The sequence below is a fragment of the Mauremys reevesii genome, linkage group 21 (assembly GCF_016161935.1).
Source record: "Mauremys reevesii isolate NIE-2019 linkage group 21, ASM1616193v1, whole genome shotgun sequence".
NCBI lineage: Eukaryota > Metazoa > Chordata > Testudines > Geoemydidae > Mauremys > Mauremys reevesii.
In genome coordinates, this window is record NC_052643.1 from 5,929,434 (window position 1) to 5,955,304 (window position 25,871).

Sequence of the window (25,871 nt, forward strand, 5' to 3'; positions counted from 1 at the left end):
CCCGCGGCTCCGGTGGAGCATCCGCAGGCATGCCTGCGGGAGGTCCACCAGAGCCGCGGGACCAGCGGACTTTCCGCAGGCACGTCTGCAAGAGGTCCCCTGGAGCCGCGGGACCGGCGACCGCCAGAGCGCGCCCCGCGGCGCGCCGCCCTGCTTGGGGCGGTGGAATTCCTAGAGCCGCCCCTGTATTTAAGTATTTATTTTATTTGATTAACACCAACTTCCCCCAGCCTAACAGTAGCTAGGTTCCAGCCCTGTCTGTGTCATGGGATGGGAAGGCCATATGGCGGTGATTGTCCTGCAGGAGGTACCAGGTCCTCCCAGGAGAAGGGAGTCCCATGGGACAGACTGGACCCTGTGAGGAGACCGGGGTCTTGTAGGAAAGACTGAGCCCTCTAACAGGGTGGAGGGAGGGGTCCTTCGGGACGTACCTGACCCTACAGGGGAAAGGGGACCTGGGGGACAGGCTGGCCCCTGCAAGAGGGTGGGGGTAGCTGAATAGAGCAGGCCCCATGGGTTGGATGGGGTGTGGAGCCCAGTCTCCTCATGATTATGGGATGGGGAGCTGGGGAAAGGCGGCGGGACTGCAAAGGCAGCATCTCCACCCCAGGCCTGCTCCCAAGGTCAAGCCCACATCGGAGCCAGGGCCTGCCTAGCAGCGGTAACCTTGGCAACCCCAGCGGGGGCCGGAGAGAGCTCCATGTTCTCGCGAGATTTGCGGACCGGCCTGTAGCAGCTCTCGCGATGCTTGCCTGGCCCCAAAGCGGGGAGGCGGGGGGAGTCGAGGAGTGACCCGCGAGCGCCGCTGCAACTGCGGGGGGGAGGGAACAAGATGGCGTCGGAGGGCGAGTTGGGCAGGAAGTGGGATCGGTGTCTGGCCGACTCGGTCGTCAAGCTGGGTAAGGGGGGTTGGGGTGCCGGGGCGGCCCCGGCGCTGGGGCACGGGGAGGCCGAGGTAGCCCTGCCGTGGGGCCTGCGCTAGGCCGCGGGGTGCGGCCTGGGATCTGGGTGGCTTTGTGGGGGGCCGGGCCGGACCCTGGGCGGGCAGTGGAGCGGAGAGGGTACATCACGGGACCGGTCTGTGGAGGGGGACCCGGGACCCTGGGTGGGTCCGTGGAGGGAGGGTGGCTTACACAGGCCTGGGTAGATCTAGGCTCTGTCACTTCAGGAGGAGATTGAGCACCGCTTTCCTGCTCAGGTGGGGACATGCAGCCTAAGGCATGTAAGAACTGCAGGGCGCTGCATGGGTAAGAACTGCAGGGCGCTGCCAGTGCCTGGGGCTCATTTTCTTGAGCACTGCTAGATAGTCACAGTATTCTTCTGTACCACCTTCCTCCCAGGTGTTTCTTTATTACAGTATCACAAGTGCTAGTGCAGAGTGTGAGTTGGAGAGGGGGTTAGTGGAGAAGGTGACCTTGGTGAAATTCTGATGACAAGCAAGAGAGCGATGTCTGGAAGCAGCAAGGTTTTCACGTGGCTCCCCAGTGCAGAAAGGTTCTTCCTGTGCCAGCTGTATAGTGCTTGTGCCTGTCTTTTTTTTATTTCTTTCTCTTTCCCTGTTGATTCGCTCATACCTGCTTTTGACCTCCTGGTGACTTCCTTTTTAAGATGAGCGGGTCTGTGAAACCCATGAAGATCTCCATTCTTATTGAGCACAAGACCCCCAAACAGTAGGCTGATCCTATTGAGGCTCCATGAGGCCCTGCTTTGCCATAGATCCTGTCTTTGCTCCTTTCACTCAAGATGGGGAAACAATTTTAAAAATCTGCTAACATACTTCTGTCAGCATGCACATAAAACATAACTTTTTTAAACAAAAGTTTTGATACTATCTTATGTGCTGTTTTGCATGAGCAATGTATATGGTGCAGAACTGTATATTTTATAGTGTACATTATATGAACAGCTTTCAGTCTAATGTCTGGATCTTGCAATACAAAGGTGCAAGTATTATTCTGAAACAGGGAAATCAAAGTAATGGACTACCTCAATTAGGATCTCATATCTACTAGTAACCCTTTACATCTAGATGGTGAATTATTTCAGTTTTTAGACTGAAACTCAAAAGCCTTTTTTGGTCCAAATACTGTTAATATGTCTTCTAGAGGTATTACTTTAATAATATAATTACATATAAGAATAAATTACACCTCTACCTTGATATAACGCTGTCCTCGGAAGCCAAAAAATCTTACCGTGTTATAGGTGAAACCACATTATATTGAACTTGCTTTGATCCACTGGAATATGCAGCCCCTCCTCCCTGGAGTGCTGCTTTACCATGTTATATCCAAATTCATGTTATATCGGGTCGCGTTATATCGAGGTAGAGGTGTATTTAGGTTGCAAAGTTGAGAATAGTAAGGGTTTTTTTAAAATGTAATTTCCTACTTTCTCTTTTATAGAAAGGAATAAAAACAGATTTTCTGGGCAACTATAACAATCACTCCTTTCCCCATGAATCACTGGTAGGGTTTGAACTGTGAGCCTTCAGCATAGCTTGAGCTACAGGACTAACTACATTAACAGGCTGCAGCAGAAGGCTGTTATACCAGGTGAGGGAAATGGGCCTCTGGGGCCATGTGCTGGGTCTAGAGCAGTGGTTCTCAGCCAGAGGTACATGTACTCCTGGGAGTTCTCATCTAGATGAGCGTTTCTCAACCTGGGGGTTACTGCCCCCGGCGGGATCATGGAATGGGTTTAGGAGGGTGGCAAGGAGGGCAATTGCCTGGGGCCACGCAAAGCTAAGTTACATGCTTCAGCCCTGGGTGGCAGGGCTTTGGCGTCAGACAAGGCTCATAAGTGAAAAATAGGTTCAAGTATCACACTGAAATGTAAGTACACTGTTTATATTCCAGTCAGTTTATTTTATAATTATATGGTAAAAATGAGAAAGTAAGCAATCTTTCAATAGGAGTGTGCTGTGACACTTTTTTTGTATTTTTATGTCTGATTTTGTAAGCAAGTAGTTTTTAAGTGAGCTGAAACTTGAGGTATACAAGACAGATCACACCCTTGAAAGGGGTACAGTAGTCTGGAAAGGTTGAGGACCACTGGTCTAGAGTGTGGCCAAGGGGGAACCTGATCCAGCACTTCCCTCTCTTTGCCCCCTCTCCTCCCTTTTCAGGTAGTGTGGGGAACATCTTCCACATTTGGTGCCCCTAGAGGTGGAGTCCCAGGAGGAATGGGCCACTGGAGCCATGTGTTCTGTTGTAGGGAAGCCTGGTTCTGTTCTCTCCCAGCCTCCTGGAGAGGCTGCCTATTCCAAGGTTCCCAGCATAGTTTCATTTTCCTCCAAAAAAAGACTGAAAAAATCTCTTATAATGGAAGATATTAGGCAACTTAAATAGAGGTCACTACCAGCTCCTCCTATAATAATTCCTTTGCACATGAGACTACAGTTAGCGATAAATTCAAGAATACAATACAACAGATATTCCACTTCCTGCCAATCATTTTGTGAAGACCCATACAAATTTACTTCACAGGAATATGTCTTTTGATTCAATCTAATTGTCAATATAAGATTAGTAGAGAAGAAATCTCTCTCTCTCATGGAATCCAGAGAGAGGACTTCTAAGTAAAACTAAAGACAGGAAGGGCTGGATTGTTGTAACAGTTAGATCATAAATACAGGAGAGTCTTCAATAAATAAGTGAGGAGGATTATTTTAAAGTAAATGTTGATTCTACTTTTAATTGAGATACTATTTTGAATAAGTATGTTGAAAGAGATTGAATTGATCTGAAAACTTAATGATTCAAAATGTTAAGTTTCTAAGATGACCTGTTTTGTACTCATTACCTTAGGGCTTGTCTACGCTTACCGGGGAATCGACACGCAGCGACCGATGCATCGGTGGTCGATTTAGTGAGTCTTTGACCCACTACGTTGACCACAGATCGCTCTCCCGTCGACTCCTCCATTGAATCGAGAAAAGTAAGAGGAGTCAACAGGAGAACGTCTCCCATTGACGTTGCCTAGTGTGGACCCCATGGGAAGTAGGTCTAAGCTACATCGACTTGAATTATGTTATTCACGTAACTCAAATTGCATAGCTTAGATCGATTTTTCTCAACCAACCCCACCCCCACCCCCGTAGTGTGGACAAGGCCTAAGACAAACACCACCATGGATGCACACATCATTGACTTCCCAGCTGAAGTGAAATTCTGGCCCCACCAAAGTCAACAGGAGTTTTGCCCTTGACTTTATCAGGGATCAGATTTATACCAGGTGGGCCTATACTTTCAGGCATTGGTTCTTTGTAATGACTAGAACTAGTGCTTAAAGTTAGGTACGTGTGTAAATAAATCTTGCTGAACTGGGGACTTACGGAGTTTTATTTAGCCAATTTTTATTTACACACACACTCTCTCTCTACTTTCTGTAGTTTGGAAGCACTTATTTTGCTCATTTTGGTGGCACTAATAGTAGTGTTGTCAGAGTGCTGCACGAAAAAGTCTGTGAAACAGCCTTTCCCCATTCTTCCTACCTCATTAATTTTGTTATCTGGTCATGACTCCTCAGTTATAACTTTCTCCTTTTAGAAGGATTATCTGATTAGTTTGATGACAAATCCGGAATTGTCTTGATAAACAGTTAGTTTGTTGAGTCTTTGAAGCCCTGATCCACCAAACATATGTATGTTGTTAGCTTTAAGCATGTGTGAGTGCTGTCATTACAGTGGATGGGACTACTCTCATGCTTAAAGTTAAGCACTTTGCATTTTCAAAGCTATGTATGCACATTAAGCTCTGATTCTGCAAGTTGCCAAGCACCTACAATTTCAAGAGAAGTAGTGTCTGGAGAGCACTCTGCATCTTGCAAGATTGGGTCCTGCCCCTTAAAACACAACTTCTCAGGTGGGTAAGTATTGTGTTCAGTTTATAGACCGGAGGCAGAAAGGGAACGGCACAGAAAATGTTGTCCCAGGTGTTACAGCGAAGCAGTGACAGCCCTGGAAATATAACTGGGGAGTTCCAGGCCTATAGTAAGTTCAGTAGACCAAGGTGCCTCTTGAAATAATAGTTAAAAACCAGATAATGTGCAGGTTTTTTATTATGGCTTAATCTGTATTTGGCCTTTATACTGTCTATGATAAAATAACTATTTGTAGCCTCTTTTTATACAATCTTATCTGCTTTTTGGGCAGTTGCTGATTCTGCAGTTTATTTCCTGGAACTCTTATTACATCTTTTGTTTCAACCGTTGTCCAAATAGCTATCAAGATATATTGACAGCAAAGTAGTTGTAACGAGTGCTCAGAGCTGTAGACCAAAAAATATAAAATGGGAGGATGCTTTTTTGTGTCTCAACAAATTAAGTATAATCTTGGCTCTGTTAGATTGTGCTTTGGTTACATGTGTTTGTGACATGGTGCCAAAACCTTATTGAAGGAAACTAAACGGGAGTTAGAAATATTACATTTCAGGATTTATATGTTCTTGGTCTTAATTTTATTCTCACACATAGGTTAACAAATAGTCTTTGTCTCGGTAGGGTTTTCACTTATTTTAATCAGTGTTGCTTTTTTAATGGATATACAGTATTTCAGGGATTAAATGTATTTCTGCAATCCAAAGAATGTTTGATAAATGTTTATCTTGTGTGTAATGTAAATAAAATCTGCAGTAAACTGTAGAAAAATTACATCTTATTACTGTGATATCACTGAGAGAACTTTGACTAGAATTGATGTAAAACTCATCAGAGTCCATCAAAGCTATGAATTGTAGCAGACTGTGTAAAAATCCTAAAGAGGAACATCTTTCATGAAAATTGATATCCAGCATACTGCCCCTTCTTAAAAAGTGAATGATCTTCAATAAGCAGCATAGTATTTATACACTGAATATATACGAAAACGATTATGGTACTTCACAATCATTTCATTATGTAGCTTTCTTACAAACCACATTAACTTCACTCTATATCAAAATTCAACATGTGTAAAATGGGCCTGCTGCAGTCTGTTTAGCAGAAATGTCTCCACTTCCACTCTACTCTTTAGCCATTGCTGCCATCTGAGGTGTAGGAGACCAGCTTCGCTGCTGCAGCTGCTCAAGTAGCTTACTATTAGGCAGGGTACATAAGATGAATGATTTAAAACAAATCCCAAGATTAAATAAATAGGTCCATAAAATCAGTTTTTAAAAAAGTATTCTAGTATGGCAAGAAGACTGGAGAGAGGAAAAACAAAAGCTAAATGTGTAAATTTAGGCTGTTTTTCTCGGCTAATGATTATACTTGATACTGCTGTTTGGATGGGTGGTCAAAAGAAACTGTCAGGATTATAGGAAGATATTTTATCTGAAAGTTTGTGGAGAAGAAATGAAATGTAAAGCCTTGATGTTAAGGATGCAAAATGTTGCCCATTATAGACCCTTGTGAAACATTGCCAAAATGTGCACTGCACCGATCTGGGAATGAGGGGGTTGAGGTGCTTAAACCACTCTGAGATCTTTGCATTAAAGTTGCTATGTTAGTAATACAGTATTGTTAAATGTTAATGATGCAATATGAACTGTAAAAGCATAGGCATAGTACATGAGCCATCTAGCTTACTGATGGTTAATTGATAACTACTGAAAGTAGTGATGGCTGTTCAGTGTAAAATGAATTGGTGGCCTTAGTCCAGTGCCTGATGCCCAGGTGGTAAATTCACAAAGTATCACCACAACTGACATACTTGTTAGAAGTCTCTGCAGAGCTACCAAGGACTGGATGGACATGGTGACTAACTGACATTGCATTGTGGCTACCGATACTCTGTCAATGGAAGATTTCAGCCTCTCGGGCTGTCAGGTTGTAAACCCCCCCCCCCCCCCCGGTACTTCTCTGTGCACTAAATTCACTTATTAAAAAATGCTGAGTGAATAGCTTTTTTTTTGCTTTTTTTTTTAAATAAAACAGAGAAATCAAATGAATAATTCTCATTTGAAGATCAGATAATTTTGATTAAAATATATGGGATACCATCAATTAATGGTGGGCTACCCAAAGTTTCCTTTGTTTCCTTTTGGTAGCCAATGGCTTCGGATCTCACAGTATTTAATATGATGATCCAAACTGAGGATAAGGTTAGTGTCCTTAATTGTGGATTCTATAAAAATATTTGTTTTATTGCCAGAGAGATTTTTCTACGTGATGGTTAGGGGAAAAACAAATATTTTGGGTAGCTCTGTACAATTTTCCCGTTTGACATAATTCAAATAAAGGAAAATGAATCTTCTGAAGTCCTGGTTGTTGGAGAGTTTTCCAGATTCTGTTGTCTCAGCAAGCCGCAAAGGTCAGTCTTTGAACAGTGGTGTACTGAACATAGGATGCAATTTTCATACATTGGAGTGGGGAGGAAGTCAACAGTTGCTGCTGACGTGTCTTTATTAGCAACGGTAAACTTTAGACTTATGGCTGGGGCTTGCACAGCCAGTCCTCTGTTTTGTGTAGTTTGTCATGCTTTCCTCTACAGTTGTTTTGAGGCAGCTTATTTGTAATTGTACTGTATTGTTTTACTTGGAGATTAAGTTCCTGGAATGATTCCAAGTAAACTGTCCAAAATATATATTTATACATATCCTCTTGTACTGCAATACTTTATTTTTGACTTTTGAGTTGCTACTCTGTCTGCATCTCATAATTTACTGTTATTTCTACTTGTTTAGACTTTGTTGTTTTCCATCACATTAGAACATATTTTCATTTCCAGGTTAGACAGTGGTTTATTTGAAAGAACAAAGAGTGTTGTAAAACTTTAGGTTTCAGCGTGGTAGCTGTGTTCGTCTATATCAGCAAAAACAACGAGGAGTCCTTGTGGCACCTTGGAGACCAACAGATTTATTTGGGCATAAGCTTTTGTGGGCTAGAACCCACTTCATCAGATGCATGAAGTGGAAAATACAGGAGCAGGTATAAATACATGAAAGGATGGGAGTTGCCTTACCAAGTGTGAGGTCAGTCTAAGAGACAATTCACTTAACAGCAGGATACCAAGGGAGGAAAGATAACTTTTGAAGTGGTAATGAGAGTCGTCCATTTCAGGCAGTTGACAAGAAGGTGTGATACTTTAGGTATATCTGCACAGCGCTTTAAAACCATGATTAAGTGTGGTTTAAACTCAGTTGTGACTGAATTTGATTGTAACACATTTTTGCCAGCCACTGGGGATAGGCCAAGGTAGAGACCTAGACTAGGACACTTCTCTCCATCCCCCAATTTTAAATCTAGTTACAGCTCAGTTAAATCTGGTTTACTCTGGCAAGCCAAACCATGTTGTAATCTGGGTTCTCCTAAATCAGTTCACCCCAGCCTGCAGAATGTTGAGAATATTTACCAGCCCAAGCACACATTTTGCTTGCCTACACTTATTGGGGAAGGGGGAAGAGATTTTCCTGCTTATCAAGAGAAAAATATCTTTCAAATGTGTTCGTGTATGGAGGGGAGAAGGGGGAAATACATTTTGCAGGTCTGACTTTTAAAATGCAAAAGCACAACTTAAAAGTTTATTCTGGAGTCTTCTTTAGGTGGTTGAATTTATGGGCAAGCAGATTATGCACTAGCAACTTCAGATTCTAAGAAAGACACTAGTAACTTCAGATTCTACATAGAGTAAAATAGTGGTAAACTTTTTGCAGGCAGAGGAGGGAGACTTTAATACTTGGACACAGAAGGCTTTAAACATATCAGTTAGGGAGTAATTGAGAAGTTACAATGAAGAGAACTTGCAATAAGCAAATAATTCACCTAATGTATGAACCAAAAACAGTATTGCCATTTGTCCTTGTTCAGTGATGTACTACGAAAATAGACCTCTTCTAAATCCAAGTGTCTAACCTACATTAATGGATCTAATTTAAATGTAGCCTGCCAGTCATGCTAGGTGCTTTGAAAGCTATATCATGATTGTTCAGTATAATCAGTGCAAAACCCTGAGCAGGTTTCTTCTAGACAGAACTGACTGTATCAGAGAAAATATGTGTCAGGGCTTTCACTCATTTTGCAAATTAAATTGCCAGTGGTTGAAAAAATAGTTCCTTGTAATACAAGGTGCGTTGACAAGCCTAACATCATATTTTTTTAATTAGCTTTGATACTGGTGTAACCATAGAAATATAAAATGTCAGCTTTTTTTTCAAAGCAAACTGCCTTTATAAATCAGCAAAACTGAAAATGGAGGCCATTTTGTTGACTTCCTGACTCCTGTGCACTATCATATTGAGATTCCTCTTTGCTGTTTTGGCAGCCTCTCTGCATTTGATCTGGTTGACCTGAACTGCTACTGTCTTCAGAGACTTGAATGCAATACCTGTCATGAATCTTAATAAGCTTGCATGATCCCGCTTATGTTTCTTATTTAGACATGCTATATTTTCCTGCCACCAGTTTTTTGTTTGTTTTTTTTACACACACATGCTCCAGTCTCTTCCTCCTAATGCTTTTCCTCCCAATTTGCAAGTCTTTATATCCCCCCTTTTGACCCCATTAGTCATCCCAATAAATTCTCTCTACTCCTGGCTTTCAGCAACAGACATGTGCCTTGAGGGAAGGTATAAGAATGCTCCTTCTTTCCCCATCAGAATGGGGAAACACTCTAAGGTGTGCCACATGATCTGTGCTGCCTCAGATCAGTTGGACACTTGTGTGCAGTTTGTTTTGAAACATAAATACTTCTTAAAAACAAAGAAGACATCAATAGAACATGCTTGGTGAGATCCTGGCCCATTGAAGTAAATGGGAGTTTTGCCACTGACTTGAGTGGATCAGGATTGCACCTGCTGGCTCTAATATGTTAACTTCTAGCTTTACCAAGAATGTCTGGCCTTCTTAAGGGAGAAGAACTTAGGTAGTTTGAACTAAAAAATTTGCAATGTTTACAATCCAAAATGAAACCAAAAAGCAATACATTAGTCAGTTTCATTTCTTTATATTGTCAGTGTTTATTTTCCAAATTGAGTGAATTGTGAGAAGAGAACTAGATCTTTATTCTTTCACTTTAAATATAAGGAGTTTTAAGTGACATTTTAAAACTGTTCTAAATGATGTTGACCTAAATTTATGCATTTAAGATTATATGAGAAACATCACTTAATCAATTAATTCTTATTAATTAATAGGCTGAAAATGGCATAGCTACTTCCAATATCAAATTTAGAGAATTGTGGAATGTATAAATGGTAATATTTAGTCATGCAGTTAGAATGTCAACACACAATGGCAAAAGCTCTTGCTTGAAGCTGTATTACAGGGGATTTTTAAAAGGCCATGTGAACTTTTTTCCTTTAAGTTATATCATGAACTATTACTGTGACTAAGGATGGGGAGGTAAATACAAGTGTATTCTACTTCTTCCGTACTGTTGATTACCTAGACATCTTTGATATAGAGTTTAATGTGTATTTATTCTGAATGACAATAATTGCTGAAAGATTGGCAGATTTTCTTCACTTTGACAAAAGGGTACTAGTTTGAACAACTGTTTCTTATTGTTGATGGTCTCAGGAATGTATAAAACAGCAAAGGTCCCTCTTTGAAACTGTAGTATAAAGGAGTTTCAAATGATTAAGTGAGGTAAATGATTTAAAAAATATAATCCATTTGTCACTAAGAAGTAACCCTGGGAAAGTTGCTGGTTTCTTGGCTTCTGTTGAAATCCATTATTTGGAGGATATTTTACTATTTCAACATATGCCTGTACATGACCAAGCTGCAGCCTAAAAACTTATAAATAACCCACCCTGACTATAGTGGTAATATTAATTTCCTTCTAATCCTCTGTTTGTTTCGACATCTGAGCATGAAATGCCTCTAATCTTCATTTAATAATTTTTTTATGAGAGAAAAAAGGCACTTTAGCTGCTACAGCAGCTGAAATGTGGTTTCTCTTGGCTCGCATCATCTTGTCTGCTTTGTTCAATGTTTCCCTAAATATTGAGGGTAAAATTTCAAACTGTTCTAGTGGCAGCCTATTTTGTAGTCTGAACGATTTTCAGCAAGATTCATTGTCTGTATTGTAGTGTCAGCAATTATTGGTAATCCTTCCTGTGGTTATGAATGGGATTATGATACTCTGTACTTACCAGTAAAACTTTATTGACCTTTCTGAAAATGGGGCTTGTCACACAACTTTTTATGTACTGCATCTGGTAATTAATTGAATTAATATTTTACAGCTTTAGAGCACATTAAGTATGTTGCTTTGTATAACCACATCTGTAAGGCTGTCTCTACCACCCTGAGGGCCAGAAAGTTTTTATCCAAGCTTCTTTCTTTCATAATGGACAATATGAATTTAAGTGGAGGCCCTCCAATATATTATGTGCTGTATTCGACCCATGGGCCATATGTTTTAGCAGAAGGCCAAAGACAATAATTGGTGATCCCACATGCTTCTGTTCTGATAAAAAGGCAGCAATTTAACCATCAAAAAGATGGTTCATTATGAAAGAGTGGTCAAAAGCTTTCAACTCCTCCAGCCATCTCGTTTGACTTGGGAGGGTTGGGGGGCGGAGAGGTTGGAATAGAGGTCCCCATATGTTCTTACATTGAGGGGTGGGGAAATGCACACAGATGCATTAGACTAAAATGAGGAAGATGCGTTAGGATAAAGACCCTGTTCAATTTTCATTCCATTGAATGGTTCTTCTAAATCCGGGGTAGGCAACCTATGGCATGTGTGCCGAAGTCGGCACGCAAGCTGATTTTCAGTGGCACTCGCACTACCCAGATCCTGGCCATTGGTCTGGGGGGCTCTGCATTTTAATTTAATTTTTAAATGAAGCTGCTTAAACATTTTAAAAACCTTATTTATTTTACATACAACAATAGTTTAGTTATATATTATAGACTTATAGAAAGAGACCTTCTAAAAACGTTAAAATGTATTACTGGCACGCGAAACCTTAAATTAGAGTGAATAAATGAAGACTCGGCACAGCACTTCTGAAAGGTTGCCGACCCCTGTTCTAAATACTGCTCAAAAACGTGTTTCACCAAGTGGATATGGTATTGGCAGATTTGAAAACCTGTTAGCTCTGCCCTTATAATCCATTGTTGCGTGATTCTCTAGAATTTTAGTTTATGAAATTGAATGCAAACTTGGAAAGTAAACTAAATATACTTCTGAAATATAAATGTTAGAACTGTCTCTAATAGTAAAACTCCATTTTTATGGAAACTCAATTAGCTGTATACAGAATGGTATACTGTAGGTTTGAGAGCTCACTGTTTTCATGCCAGCGTCTCCCATTGTGCCGCATAAACGTAAATGGCTTGTGCAACTTCTTTAAACAAAAAGTGCTATCTTGCCATTTATTTATTTATTTATTTTGCTGCTTGATTTCAAATGTCATCTTGCATGTCAGCTATCATTTGGAGTAAAAACCTTGTAAAAACTGTCTTTTTAGCTGTATCTGGTTTTCTTGTATTGCTGCCTTGTCTTGTGTAAGAACTCTTAAAGTGTCCCTCTCTCCCCTCCTTTTTTTAAGACAATCAGCAGTAATTTGTACTACGCCTAACTACAGAAAAATTACTTTAAATAATCACATTTCAAAACATCATTTGAAAGTACTTGAACATTTAAACTGCCAGTTGGGCAGTTGTGTAATCTCTGGGGGCTGCCATTTTAATAATAGCAACAGGAAGTGCAACTTGATATACTTCAGGATGGAAAGATCAGAGACAGTTTTCACTCGTTTGATCCACAGGACTACTGCTCAGACAGACGTGTAGCATATGAATATATACAATAAGGGCCTTATCTGTCTTCCATCAAAGTCAATGGGAACGTCAGCGAGATCAGGATTGGGCCCTAAACCAAAAATCCCTGGAAAAATAATCAAACTCAAATGTAGAAAATTTCTGCTCCCTGTTTTTCCCCCGGCTCAGATCTTCCTGACTTGGTATACATCAAGCTGAGTACAGCTGCTTCCTTTGTAATGTCTTCGTAAGCAAAATTAGACTGTGGTTTAAAAAAAATCAGCTAATTAGAAACTTTTTAGAATACTTCATATTTCCTTACATCAGTCTCTAATTTCCTCATATGTGTAAGTCATCAGAGTCCTTGGCAAAGGCACAGATAAAGACTAATGTCAAATACTGCTTTCATTACCCTTAGTGGACAAAGCTCTGTCCTTAGTTAAACATGGGCACGCCTATAACCCTATTGCCTTAAAAATATTGTTACACACAAGCAACTCTATTTAGGTACGTTCTTGTTTAGAGGCTAGAAATATTTGACATTTATCTATAAACTGTTGCTATATGGTATTGTCCTTAGGGTGTAAAGGGTCAAATTTCACTTGTAAAAAGTGACCTACACAGTTTAGTGAAAACATAGGGAATGACTATTTCTGTGCTGACTGCCCCCCCCCCCCCCAACCATCTGGGTTGAACTCAATTTTCAGTGTAGCTTGACAGTTCACTTGGCAGGTTTTACATCCTCACTAAGTCACAACAGGGGCATTTCTAAGGTGTGCTGATTCCATCTATCAACATACAAAACTTGCAGCCATTGGAGCATAAATAATTTGTTTGAGGAGAAGTGGGACACCTCTTTTGTCCCTTTTGTTTTGGAAGCCTGTTCCTCAGAGAGGCGAGAGAACAAGTTAGAACTTTAAGAGGGGAGATCACTTCTCAGTACAATATAGAATGTGCCCATGAAGCCAATTCTGAGGAAAAAGCACTAAGTAAATGACAGATGGGCACTCTTGGGGTACGAAATGATCCTAGAAAAGATGTCTGTCTCTTAGACGGCTTATAGTTTCAGTATTTTACTTCAAGGGGTGTTTACCCTTTCAAACTGGAAATTCAAATTTTAGTTTTTTGGGGGGGCACTTTCTAACCCAATCTAAAAGGTGGTAGCTGAACTTCGATACAGCTCCCACCCTAAAACTAAGTGATTTTTATTTTTTCCCTTCTTTGTAATTGCTTTTGGGGCCCTATCTTGCAGGAATTTTTCATTCCTCTGAATTCTCTGCTGCTCCTATGTGTTGCTCTCTGCTGCTCCTATGTGTTGCTCTCTGCTGCTGTCTCTTTGTTTTGTCTCTCCTTACACATGCTGCAGCTAATGGAGGACTTAACTTCAAACTGCAAGGGAATGTCGTCTTGCTTACTTCTCATACTGCTTTACACCAGGGCGAGGACTCAACGCTGAGCCAGGACACTCGTCCATCTTCATTTAGCCATTGGAGGTTGGAGTTGAAGTTGTAATTTCAGAGCTTGGCTCCTAACATTAACTCTTGCAATTCTGGAAAGGGAGCTGGGGAAGGAGAATAGCCCTCTGAGTTGGGGATCAGCTTTGTGTTCAGTTGTTTGGCCAACTATAGGTGTCTGGAAGCAGCTCTGAAGATGCTTCCCTCCTTCAGAGCTCCATCTGGTCAGCTAACTAGCTGAAGTTGTGTGCAGGAAGAGAACTGAAGTTCTTTTTGGCCTTCACTTCAACCCCAACAGCTGCAGGGTGGGACTCTTCTGCAAGGAGAGAAGAGAAATTGGGGGGTAGTTCTGAGTCTGGATTCCTATGGTTGTGCAGCTTGTTCAAAAGCCTGGCCAGAAGGAGAAGGTCTGCTCTGATGGAAATTAAGCCAAATATACTGACGTCCTGGTCTGCTATATTTGTGCAGTGATGAGGTCCCAGCTGTGCATTCTTGGGAAGTTGGTACATAGCTGTGATGTTGCCAAAAAAGTCCAATCAGCCAGTGGAAAGGGACTTCAGCCAACTTGTGTCCTAAACCATCCACTCATTTATTTTATCCCTGCAACACGATGCCAGTAGGTGGGAATGTTTCCTGGCTCTCAATTCCTTGATATATAAAACTTATTTTTGTAAGAAATTCTGAGGAACTTAAGGACTACTGGCACTTGTCCTTGTAAATGATAAATTCCTCGCTGGAGATTTGAGGAGGATTTAGGCTTTAGGCTTCTTTCCATGGCATTTCCTTTAGTGAGTGAGACACCACTGTAACATTTTTCCCTCTAAATTATCCATACGTGTTTAATCTGGACAAAAGCCTTGGTATAGTATTGACAAGATGGTGTGCTGGCCTGAGTTACGCATAGGCTCCACTCTTGTGTTGTCCTTCCCCCCCCACACACACACACACTTCCCCCCCCCCCCCATTAGCAGGAGTGGGGGGAATGTTCTCCCTCTGCCCCATCAGCCTTTTCACCATTGGCTGTAGAATGAACTAATTCCTGTTGGAGCTACCTGCCTATACCATTGTATAGGCTTTTATCCAGGATGCCTGGAAAGCGTGTGGGTAGCATCTTTTTGTTCCATTGTGGAAGTATTGAATAGAAGCTGGAAGAGCCTTCGTGTATCAAAAGCCAGCCTTGGGACACCAGACAAACAGCAGTAGCTTTGGGGGTGCCTGGAAGTCATGTTTGGGTTTTTTGATGACTTTTCTCTTTTAAAGGGATGACTAAATCACAACTACATCTGGATTTTTTTTAAACCTATTTCAAGTACTTCAAATCAGTATAACAACCAAATAAAAACACATTTTGCTGTATATTTTTAGAGTACTTTGTGTATTTGACAAGACACTGTATATAGTCAGTTTCACGGTTTCCCCTGTGTCATCCTTCAGTTTTCCCTATTTGCTGTGTGAACAACATCAACAGGGTAGAGGGGGTGGGGTGGGGGAAATTTTTTTATTTATTTTTTTTTAAGAAAAAAGAAAGACATTGAGCATTGGCACTAGAGAAAATCTGATTCCTGTCTCAAAAAGATTGAGCAATATAGTTGGGAGTCTGCTTAAATGTCTTTGGATCCTAAGCATCTCTAATACATGAAAACTAGTTATTAGAAATGTAATTCCTGCTGAACTGCCCTGTCCTAATATACAGAGGCATTTTTGTACAACAGTTATTGTATATAGGTCTTGCCAAATTTAACTTCTTTATTAGGGGCATGATAAGGAAGGAAAGAAGATGGGGACCACCCTGCCATAATTCTGATTAAAAGAATATTGCTTGTAAATAATATTTATGCAAAACAGTGTTGTTAAATACAGGTTTTGTAAGTTGTAATACCTTACCTAGCTACTGCATTGATAGTTACTCAGAACTTATCACACTGAATTTTTAATCTCTTCTTTAGAAAGTTATCTGTTTCAGTCGCTTTTTAATTGAAAGCTGACAGCTGCCATTTGGCAACAAAGCTGCTGCTACCACCACTTCAACAGTGAAACTGACTCATTGCGGTATGCTGAAATTTCTTGACTTTAATGGTGGCCATTGCTCCAGTCGAGTTGGCTTTATGAAAGATCATTGTCCTTTTTTCCAGCTCGTCCTATCCAGGTCTGGATCCCAAAAGGATGACTAGCTCTTCAGATCCAGAAAGCTTAACCTGTACAGACTACTAGTTACTACTTTCTTAGAACTAAGTAGCTATCTACCAGCAGCTTAGTCTTCATTTTGTTTAACATCTTAGCTCTTTATGTAAATGAACAAAACCTGAAGGGAGGGAGATGCCGTTTGATATTGTTGTGTATGTAGTTATCTAATGAACTACGAAAGAAAACTGCATTTAGAAATTGGGAAAACCTCTATGTGACATAGTAACAGCAGTTGCCACTGAGCATATTTAATCCTTTCACCTTTAGTCTCAAACTGTCTTTTTAAAAAGAAAAACATATCTAAGTGTGACTTAGTTTTTATAATTGCTTAAGCCCACTGCTGTTTGGGCAAACTATTAAAACTCATGGTAACTGTGTGCATTGAAAGGAACACTGATAAATTTATAGAAGAACCTTTTCCCGGATGTGTTATTGAGGCATAAGTCTGTCCCAAAGATTTTGATTATCTGAGACCCTCTTATGAGATCCTGTTGGTTATGAGGCATGTGCTCTTCTGAATATTACATAGAATCATACCCAAAATCAGTCTCTCTCTGAAAGTACACAAGCCAAAGTGTATTAAAAAAAAAAAAAGGCACAGAGACCTAATTCCAGTTCTGTATCTACTTGTACGTAAACAGCCTCTACTGTTAGGCAGGAATAGAATAAAAAGATATACGTAGAATCTTAATGTTCCCTGTTGGCATTGACTATAAATAGGTTCAAACTGAAATGACAGACAGAGGGCTGAAGAGGCTGTTTTTCTAGTTAAACATTTAAAGCTGTCAGAGAAGGTGAAAAATGCTTTGTACACTTTCCTGTGGCCTCTTCTTCCAAAGAGGCTCTGTCGTGCAAGAAGGTGGCGGGGTGGGGGAGGCGAGAGAAGCAACCCAGTACAGATCAAGCCCTTAGCTTTTTCCATGTTCGTTTTGTTTTTATTGTAAGATTAAACCCTTCGTGTTTTATTGTTATGAAGTTAAAGCCTGGCCCAGAGGTGCCAATCTTTAGTGGAAACAGCTGTAGAGTTAGTGTCTCTGATCAGGTGGGAGGGTCTTTGAAGCAACATGTTGCCTTTTTAAAAGCAAATTGAGCATGTGAGAACTTGAACCTGTAAAACTCATCAGCAGGCGCTCTCATTGTTTATCTCTAGTGTAACTTTATATAGAATTAAAGTGAAACACACTTTTTTTCTTTTTGTTTCCAAGAATGAATTACTCCCCCTCCCCCCTTTTTTTGGAGACGCATAGGAAATGACCATATAACCACAACTACTTCCTAGTGGGATGATGATGAGTGAGAAATTATCCACAGTAACAGTTTCTTAACCCAGCAGGATACAAACTTACAAGTAGCTAAGTCTTCTGGTTTTAAGTTTAAAACCAATATTTACTGGCAAAAACCAGCCAGGGAAAAGCAGACCCATAGTAAATAGTGGTTTCTGTGGATGGGGAGAATAGCTGAACACTTCTTACTGTTCCTGATCACATTATTTCCCTCCAGTTGAGAGTTCAGTGTAGTTTCTAGCCCATTCCCCAATAGAGAGTGGAATGATGCTTGACAGCCTTTGGGATTAGGAACAAGGATCAGCGAAACTCTGTGATTCTGCCTCTTTAGCTTCATATTTGTCAAACTTCCTCCTCATGGAGATGATAAAAAGCATTAACAGTAACAGACTTTAGCCCTCACCTACTTCATTCACTCCCTAGATCTACAAGCTAATCCAAACCTCTTACTCCATTTTCTAGTACTGATCTGCCATTTTACTCCTCTTCCAGATGAAATAGATTGGAGGAAGTAGCCTCAAAGATAGACATCATGTCATTTCACAGGAGGCAGTCCTAACCAGATCCCCGTCCCTTCCCTGAAACCCAGGCTTGTCACCACTGTGACATGTTTGAATTTCAGCAGCCCATAACTAGAGCGCCTTGTTTTCTTCCTAACCCAGGTCACCTATTTAATCTGCTGCACTCGCACCAAAGCAGTGAGCTCAGTAGGAATGATATGTTCCTGTCCCTAGCAGAACATAGTTTCCTTTCTGTATTAAAATGTCTAATATGGCTTAGCCTGGCTGCCTAGTGTGGGAAGATGTGGGTTCCATTCCTGGCCCTGTATTGATCTCTACTTGCAGAGGCAGTGCCTTTGTATGTTCACTCTATAGTTTCCCTACCAGCCAGCTAAGAAACAGAATTGATGGGTTTCTGTTTAGGCCATGATTGAGTTTGACCGATAGCATGGAAATGTGGTGACGTTAGCAACTACTTGGGCATTGCATGTGGCTGATGCAGAATTTGTCATTCTGCAAATAATTTCTCATTGATTACCTAACTGTTTGGATTGGCAGAGAGAATTCCTCTTGGACAAGCAGTATAAAGCAGTATCGCTGCATGACTACCCCTCTCAGCTGGACAGTTCAAACAACGCCTAGTGCTGTCTGTCTGATTTCTTGAAGTAATCGCTTTCAGTTCAGATTCAGATTTTATAGTCCAGCAATCAAACCAAAACAAAAAGACAGCATAGCCACATATGGTAGGAAAGGATTGTCAGAAGGAGCCCGGGGTCAGGAAGCCAAACAGTTCGTCCATTTGATGAATACTTGTAGATAGTAATTATCCTTAATAGCATAAACATTCTGTTGGAGCCAACACCAGCTGTGCTATTGCAAAGGTACTGAAGAGAAGCTCCAGTTGGGGAAAAGGCATAAATGAGCCATTGCTAATGGCGACCCACTATTTATCTCCCAGATTGTGCATCACTGACCAGAGTTTTTATATACAGTCTGAATGGTTAGTTGTTTACACGAGATTCTAGTAAGTATTGTGTTTGCTAGTGTCCCCAATGCAGAAAATGCATGAAAGTCTGACCAGGCATCTGAGGAGTTCAGATTATTTTTTTAAGCTATGCAAACTGCACATGGTTGAGAGTGAAAATCTGGCCTTCTCTGAAATGTTCAATTGCTAAGATGTCTGGGGGTTTGATGTTAGCACCACTTGGCAAGCTGTCATCAAACGTCTTCCCTTGCAGTTGCATGTTTTGAAATCCTGCCCTGTAATAACCATAATGCCCTGGTAAAGTTACCTCTGCGATAATTGGTTCTGTTGAAATTCTGTGGTAGAGTGAAGAGAGCTTTCAGAAACAATTCTTGTTTCTAGCTCTCGTTACAACAAGATAACTTAGGTTCTCTGAGAGCAAAGGTCAGTTGTCTCTGTTCAGATCAAGTAATTATCTCACTTCCTAAAATGCAATGTTTTTCTATAATAAAAACACTTGTGATGCTTCACAGATTATTCGCTAAGGCAGCGAAGTGCAGAGCTGCTTATTGGAGCAAAGACTGATGAAAGAATGGGAGCTATCATTACTTATTTGTTCTTTGCAGGCAGTGTAAGTTGGCCTGGGGAGTGGAACAAAACTAAAAAGGGAGCTCAGCCCACACAGAAGAAGCTGTAGATGTATGCGTGTGTTTTTGTGGTTGTCCACTCTAGGTCCTGGGGCCATTTTCCTTAGCTATTCTAAGTCCCAACCTGCCGTGAGAGTACAAGATAGTCCTTACTCAGTGATGCATGTAGTAGGAGCCATACAATATAATCATTCTAGGTGCAGACAGTAAATGATGAGAGCTACTAATTTTAAGAATGGTGAGGTTTTTTTTGCTTAAACTAATTCAAGCCCAATCACTTTCTTTTTTTTACTTCTAAGTGTGTTTGAAACTTTGCTCATTTTCTAAATGAGTGCACAGGTGGCCAAATTTTGCTGTTCTACCTTTGCAGTTCCCTCTAAAGTCAGTAGCCTTGCCCAGGTGATTGAAGGCAGAACTTTCCCATTGAACTTGAATTTTTAGCTGTTTTGTTTAATGGTTCTTGAAATAACAAAAATCTACTGACAACTTCCCCAGCTCTTCGCAAAATTGGTAATAGTCATCTTCCAGGGAAAAGAATTATTTTCTTTGGGTTACAGAAGCATTTTTCTGAAACACTCTAAATAATTTCCCAAGTGATGATGGAAAAATTCTGAGCTGTTACAACTCAGTCAGTGTAAGTTCAGATCCACACCCTGGTCGTGAGAGCCTTGGGCATGTGGGACCCCCGTAACAAGCCAGTGCTGACAACGTGTGGAGTCGGTCGGCGCTACGCCCGGCTCATGAGACAGTTTATGGTGTCCGACACCATCAGGTGGTCCCAGAGACATCTACACGGAGCACATTACGGGCCACCATCTGTACTAGGACGAGTAAGCGAGACCGCTGGTCAGGGAAAATAACCCACTCTTCTCCCCCCCCCTCGCCCCCCCAACAAACAAAGGGATGCACTCCACCCATGTACCTATTCCCTACAACAACACTGACTTGGACTCTAAATACGTTCTATGGGTGGCATACCTGAGACCACTTATTCACTGATGCTTGAAAATCTATTGCACCCCAATCTGACTCTATGCTGGTTGTGTGCTATGTATGTATCTCGTGAACCTTGTAACTGATATTTATGACTTCTCATAACTCAAGCCTGACCCCAGAGGTATAGTACCTTCCCTCTTAACTTGTGTAAATTTGATTTTAAACATTAGCTTTAATAAAAAAAATTTAAAATCTGACTAGGATGTGAAGTGTCATTCCTTCCCAATCTGTTTAACTACACTGGCTAACGAATGCTGTGGATGTAAAAGAAAAGCAGCCCTGAGCTTTCTTTTGCAAGCTATAGAATAATGGGAAGCATCATAAGTTTATTGCCCTGAGGACGCACATTGAAGTAGTCAGAGTAGTAAGAAGTACTTGCAGTACAATAAGATATTAATCTGCAAACCTAAAAGGAAACTAATTTGGTTTTGCAGCCAAGGTGGATCTGTGTGTCCTTGAACTTTCTCTTCTACTGACAATGAAGCAAATTCTGATTCAATTGAAGTCGGTGACAAAATTTCCAGAGATTTTGCTGGGACCAGGATTCACTCTATAACAATAAGAAGTGAGGGATATGTCCAGGGGTGGTCTCTTGTATATGTATGGGAGGTTTCTTAGGTACGTATCTGTATTTGATTAAATGTAACTTTTAAAGCATTTAAAAAAAATATTGCCAAGCATATAACCTACCGGCTCTTTAGGTGTGAAGAAACCTAAAAGATTGGGATGGCATTCCTGAGCCAGAACAAGTAATTAAGGAAAAGAATGGAATTGATTTCCATTTGTGCCTATTGTCTAACTTCCTCCTTACTGCAATTTTCTCTTTACAGGTGCTGGTTTTGGATTAGGAATTGTTTTCTCAGTTATCTTCTTTAAAAGTAAGTGTCCCTATGTTCTTAGCTGTTTGTTTGTCATGATATTAGATTGTTTGGGTGCACCTCTTAAACACAATTATTTGAAGCATGTAAATTTTAATTAGTATGTTACGCCAACTAGTCCATTACTTGTCCAAATAGATTAGTTGGAGTGAAATTAGCTAGACTTCTAAGTGTGATGAAACAAGGTCACTGTATATGAAACATCTCAGGCTGGGCGTGGAGTCAGGCTTCTGATTACAAAGCTCTGGAATTATGAGAGACCCTGCATCTAAACAGTAATTAGCCACATGTCTAGACATCAGCCCTAACCAGTACTGCAAGGGTTTTAATGCTTTTTCTACATAGTCTCCACTCTCTTCAGTTATTTTTTTTAAATTACTTTCTTGATACTAGAATAATCTTCAACTCTAGCACAGGTAGTAGAGCACATGCTGTTCCTGACTTCAGATTCTTCCTAGGCACAGAGGCAAATGGCTTCAAAATGCAAACTGCAGCAGATTGACAGGTTCTGTTTTCTCTGTTAGATCATACCATTAGAAAAATTAAGTTATGAAATATTCTTCAAAATTGTCAGAAAAATAACGACTTTTCTACTCAGTCAACTTGCTGTTTGTGTGTATTGTTTATCATTCTGGTAGAGGTGAAAGGACCCAGTCAGAATTTTGGCCCTTGCTAGGCTCTGTATCAACACTTACAACCATGTCTGCTCCAAAGAGTTAACAGTAACTTTTACAACTTCTGTTAATGCTGCAGAGCCAGTACAAGACTGAATTCTATTCTGCTAACTGAATTCCAGTTGCAGGATTCTTTTACTACTGGTGATGCCTGCGTGTGGTTTTTAAAAAACAAAAAAACCATACATACAGACTTTGAGTCTGGGTCAGACTCATCATGAAAGAGTACTTTTGAGATCTACAGATTAAACTGTCCTAGCAATTTCAATGTGACTTCTTTAAATACTGTACAGCGGATTTATTCCCGTTAGACTCTTAATGACATTTGTTGCCTTCTAACGCAACTTTCTAAGATTCTTTTTAGGAGACTTCAGAATATGTAGAACCTGAAAATGCACAATGCATGTTTTCCAGTAATCTACCACTTACTGGCATTATGTTTGATAAGAAGTTGTCATTAGAGCTTGAAATTAATGCAGTGTTTCTCATGTTATGTTCAATATCTTTTTTTTTTCCTCCCCCTCTCTCTCTCTCTCCCCCTCCCCCACACACAGGAAAGACATGGCCTATTGCATTTGGGTCAGGGATGGGATTAGGAATGGCTTATTCCAATTGTCAGCATGATTTCCAGTCTCCATATCTTCTCCATGGCAAATTTGTAAAAGTAAGTACTGGAGTAAAATAAATATGTATGCAGGTACCATTCAGTGCTTAAATATTCCTTCCTGCTCCTGTCTAAAATGAGTGTAGAAGTAATATGTTGCCACTAGCTGGAGGAGAGCTCCTGTGTGTAGCATCTATTTTTTTTTTCAAACTTTTCAGATCCTTTCAAATATGTAATGTGCTCTTTTTGCCTTATTTATGATTAAACCTAATACACACCATCTCTTTTTGAAGACACTGGGATCTCCACGGGATCAGCTTAGATGCTGCAGATTCTTTTTCTACAATGTACAAGTGTGTTTAGAAATATGGGGAAATTAATCATACCATAAACAGCATGGCCCCAGTCTTGCAATCAGATCTATGAGTGGAGGACTTCATTGCCTGTAGGTAGCTCCTTTGACTTCAGTAGGGCTCTGCACAGGGTTCTGTACTGGTGGATCTGATTGAAGGATCAGAGCCTTAGTGTTTTCATGATTTACAGACTAATAGTCTCCTTTGTCTTCAAGGATGTTAGTGAACTCTAGATTGTTTGATCATATGAATTTGGAATCATTAGAATCGAGACATGGCACAATTTAAAAAGGTTACTGTGGGTCAAGCCTCTCTAAAGAGGGTTGTGTTGTAAGTGGCTTGGGTGAATACTGATAGTAGCAAAGCGGCTGGTACAATTTAATCTAGTTTTATGATGTTAGGCATGATTATGGTCACAAAATGTGACCGCCTTAGAATGATTTTGCATTGGTGTTAAAAATCCCCCCCCACTCCATCACATAGAAATTAAACATAAAATAGGGATTATTTCTGTGGAATGCACAGAAAACATTGTGAAGGGGTATATCATTGAAAGCACTGAGATGACACAGTAGCAGAGGCACGCTTCTGAGCATGCGTAAAGTTACATTATAAAACATCAAAGTACTCACTTAAAACCTTCTGCCAGAAAACTTAAAAGTGACCTGTCAAAAGGGGGAAATGATCTTGTGCCTTTTTTGCTCCTTCATGATAGATAAAGAAGGCCTGGAAGGGTTTTTTTTTTTTTTTTTTGGTTGCCTGTTTTTTACCCCAAGAATATAAAGTCCATTCATCCCTGGATGTATTGAAGGATTAGCCTTCAACAGGCTTTTACAGTCCTAGCAAACCCACCTGCTTCAGAATATTGTACTGGAAATGGAACACAGCCAATGGCAGAGCTCAACCCTTTACATTAAACAAACGTTTATATTGGAGAAGTAGATGATATTGGATAAAAACATGGAGTAGCTGGTTTCTTATGAGTGAAACAAATGCAACCCAGTAACGTTCTAGATCCATTTAGGAGTGTTTGCCACAGAAGTGCGGGGGAGTTTTAACATAAAACCATTGTGGGGTATCGGCTTATTTTTGTGGACTTCAGTCAGAAATAAATTGGAATGAAATTTCTCCAGTTTGAGGACTCTGGGTATGTGAACACCCAATGCAGAAACTCTAGGAAACACTCTGTCCCTTGGAAGATGCTTGTTATGGCAAAAGTAACTGCCTGAGAACATTGAGAAATAGAAGGCTGACTTGAGTCTAGCCTGGCAAGGATTTATATTTGTCTTAGAGAATAATCTCGGCTCTGTAACAAGGGTGGTCTCTCTGAGAATGAGGTCATCAAAGGGACACTGTACAGAAGAAGCACAGCTGCCTGCGTGGCACTAGAGCTGAGGACAGAGTTTCCAGCACAGTCTCTGTTGGCTTTCCCTGGCACAAAAAGTCTGAGCGTGTTGGCGGGAGGGAAGGGAGAGATGAAGCCATCTAATGGTTAATCTCTCCAAAATGTATGGTCATGGATAAAAGCTTCAGGGTTATTAAAATGAAATTATTTCACTTCTGGTGGTTAGCAGGGTGGAAAATATTGTTGCATTATCACACATCTGTTTTCCTAGAAAATGGTGTCAGAACTTGATTTTTAACTTTCTTATACAGCATTTGAATCCATTCTTTGGGTTATCAAAATGAATGTGGAGTGCAATTATGCCTGCATAGGAGACTACCCTTAAATCCAGACACTGCCCCCCAAAGTATCCCCAGATGTATTCAGTAAAGTTCTACTAATTGTGGCATAAAGCATGACATCAGGAATTGGGTGATCTAGGTTCTGTTTCTACACTTCCTGGGTGAATGTGGTTGCTTAACCTCTCCACGCTTTAGCTTTTCCATCTATCAAATAAGGATAAAAATTCTAACCTGCCTCATGGGGGCGCTATAGGCTAAACTGCTTGCTTTGAGCTTCTCAGGAAGAAGGTGCTATAGGATACAAAATGTTATGGGAGTCTTCTTGCTTTACAGGAACAGTGACTAATGACTTAAGAACATCCCAGTGGGACGAAAGGAGAAATCATGGTTATTCCTCAGGAATATTGAAGTGCCCATGGAGTAAGCCAACGTTCTTCTGAAACACTTATCGGTTGCTCTTTATACTCCAACAGGCTGTTTATGTATATGAAACAAAGTTCTGCATCTTGTTTTGTATTTTCTCTCTGGAAAGGGCCAGGAGGAACTCTTCTGAGAAATAAATAAAACAAAAGTGGACCCCCACGTGGTGTTTTGGCTTCTTTGCGTGTGAGTGGAAAGAGAGGACTCCCATTGTAATACTAGCAGCTGGGACCACCTGGTTAAAGCCACTATTCAAGTCCTTGTGAAACGACAGCTGTTATGTGTTCCCTCCCACTCTGACAGGCAGCCCCCACCATATCCAGTTCACAGAAATATCCCCATCTCACATCACTTGCTGGACACCCTGCTGCTTGAGCTGATTTTAGGAGGCACACAAATTCCTGTCCCTACAACAATTGCTGTTAAGACCCAAGTTCTCTCCTCTCCAAACAGATGCATAGGAGAGTGCAAATCTGACTGTTTTACTGGCTCACTAACTCATGCTGCTGCTTGAAGCTTTAAAGGGTCTTGAAGT

At 40.7% G+C, this 25,871-nt stretch overlaps 1 protein-coding gene across 1 annotated transcript; it reads left to right on the forward strand.

Moving 5' to 3' along the window:
* Positions 1-777: 777 nt before the first annotated feature.
* Positions 778-25,498, forward strand: MICOS10 (mitochondrial contact site and cristae organizing system subunit 10). The gene is made up of 4 exons (XM_039508699.1): positions 778-899; positions 21,552-21,599; positions 22,828-22,937; positions 25,250-25,498. The coding sequence occupies exons 1-4, from the start codon at positions 833-835 to the stop codon at positions 25,256-25,258; spliced, it is 234 nt and encodes a 77-aa protein (XP_039364633.1). The 5' UTR covers positions 778-832; the 3' UTR covers positions 25,259-25,498.
* The last annotated feature ends 373 nt before the right edge of the window (positions 25,499-25,871 follow it).

What these genes read in the sequence shown, in the direction of transcription:
- MICOS10 (XM_039508699.1), top strand. Translation starts at nt 833, where the DNA reads ATGGCGTCGGAGGGCGAGTTGGGCAGGAAGTGGGATCGGTGTCTGGCC. An exon ending in CGACTCGGTCGTCAAGCTGG is followed by an intron (nt 900 to 21,551) that starts GTAAGGGGGGTT and finishes TTCTCTTTACAG; the next exon opens with GTGCTGGTTTTGGATTAGGA. An exon ending in CTCAGTTATCTTCTTTAAAA is followed by an intron (nt 21,600 to 22,827) that starts GTAAGTGTCCCT and finishes CCCCACACACAG; the next exon opens with GAAAGACATGGCCTATTGCA.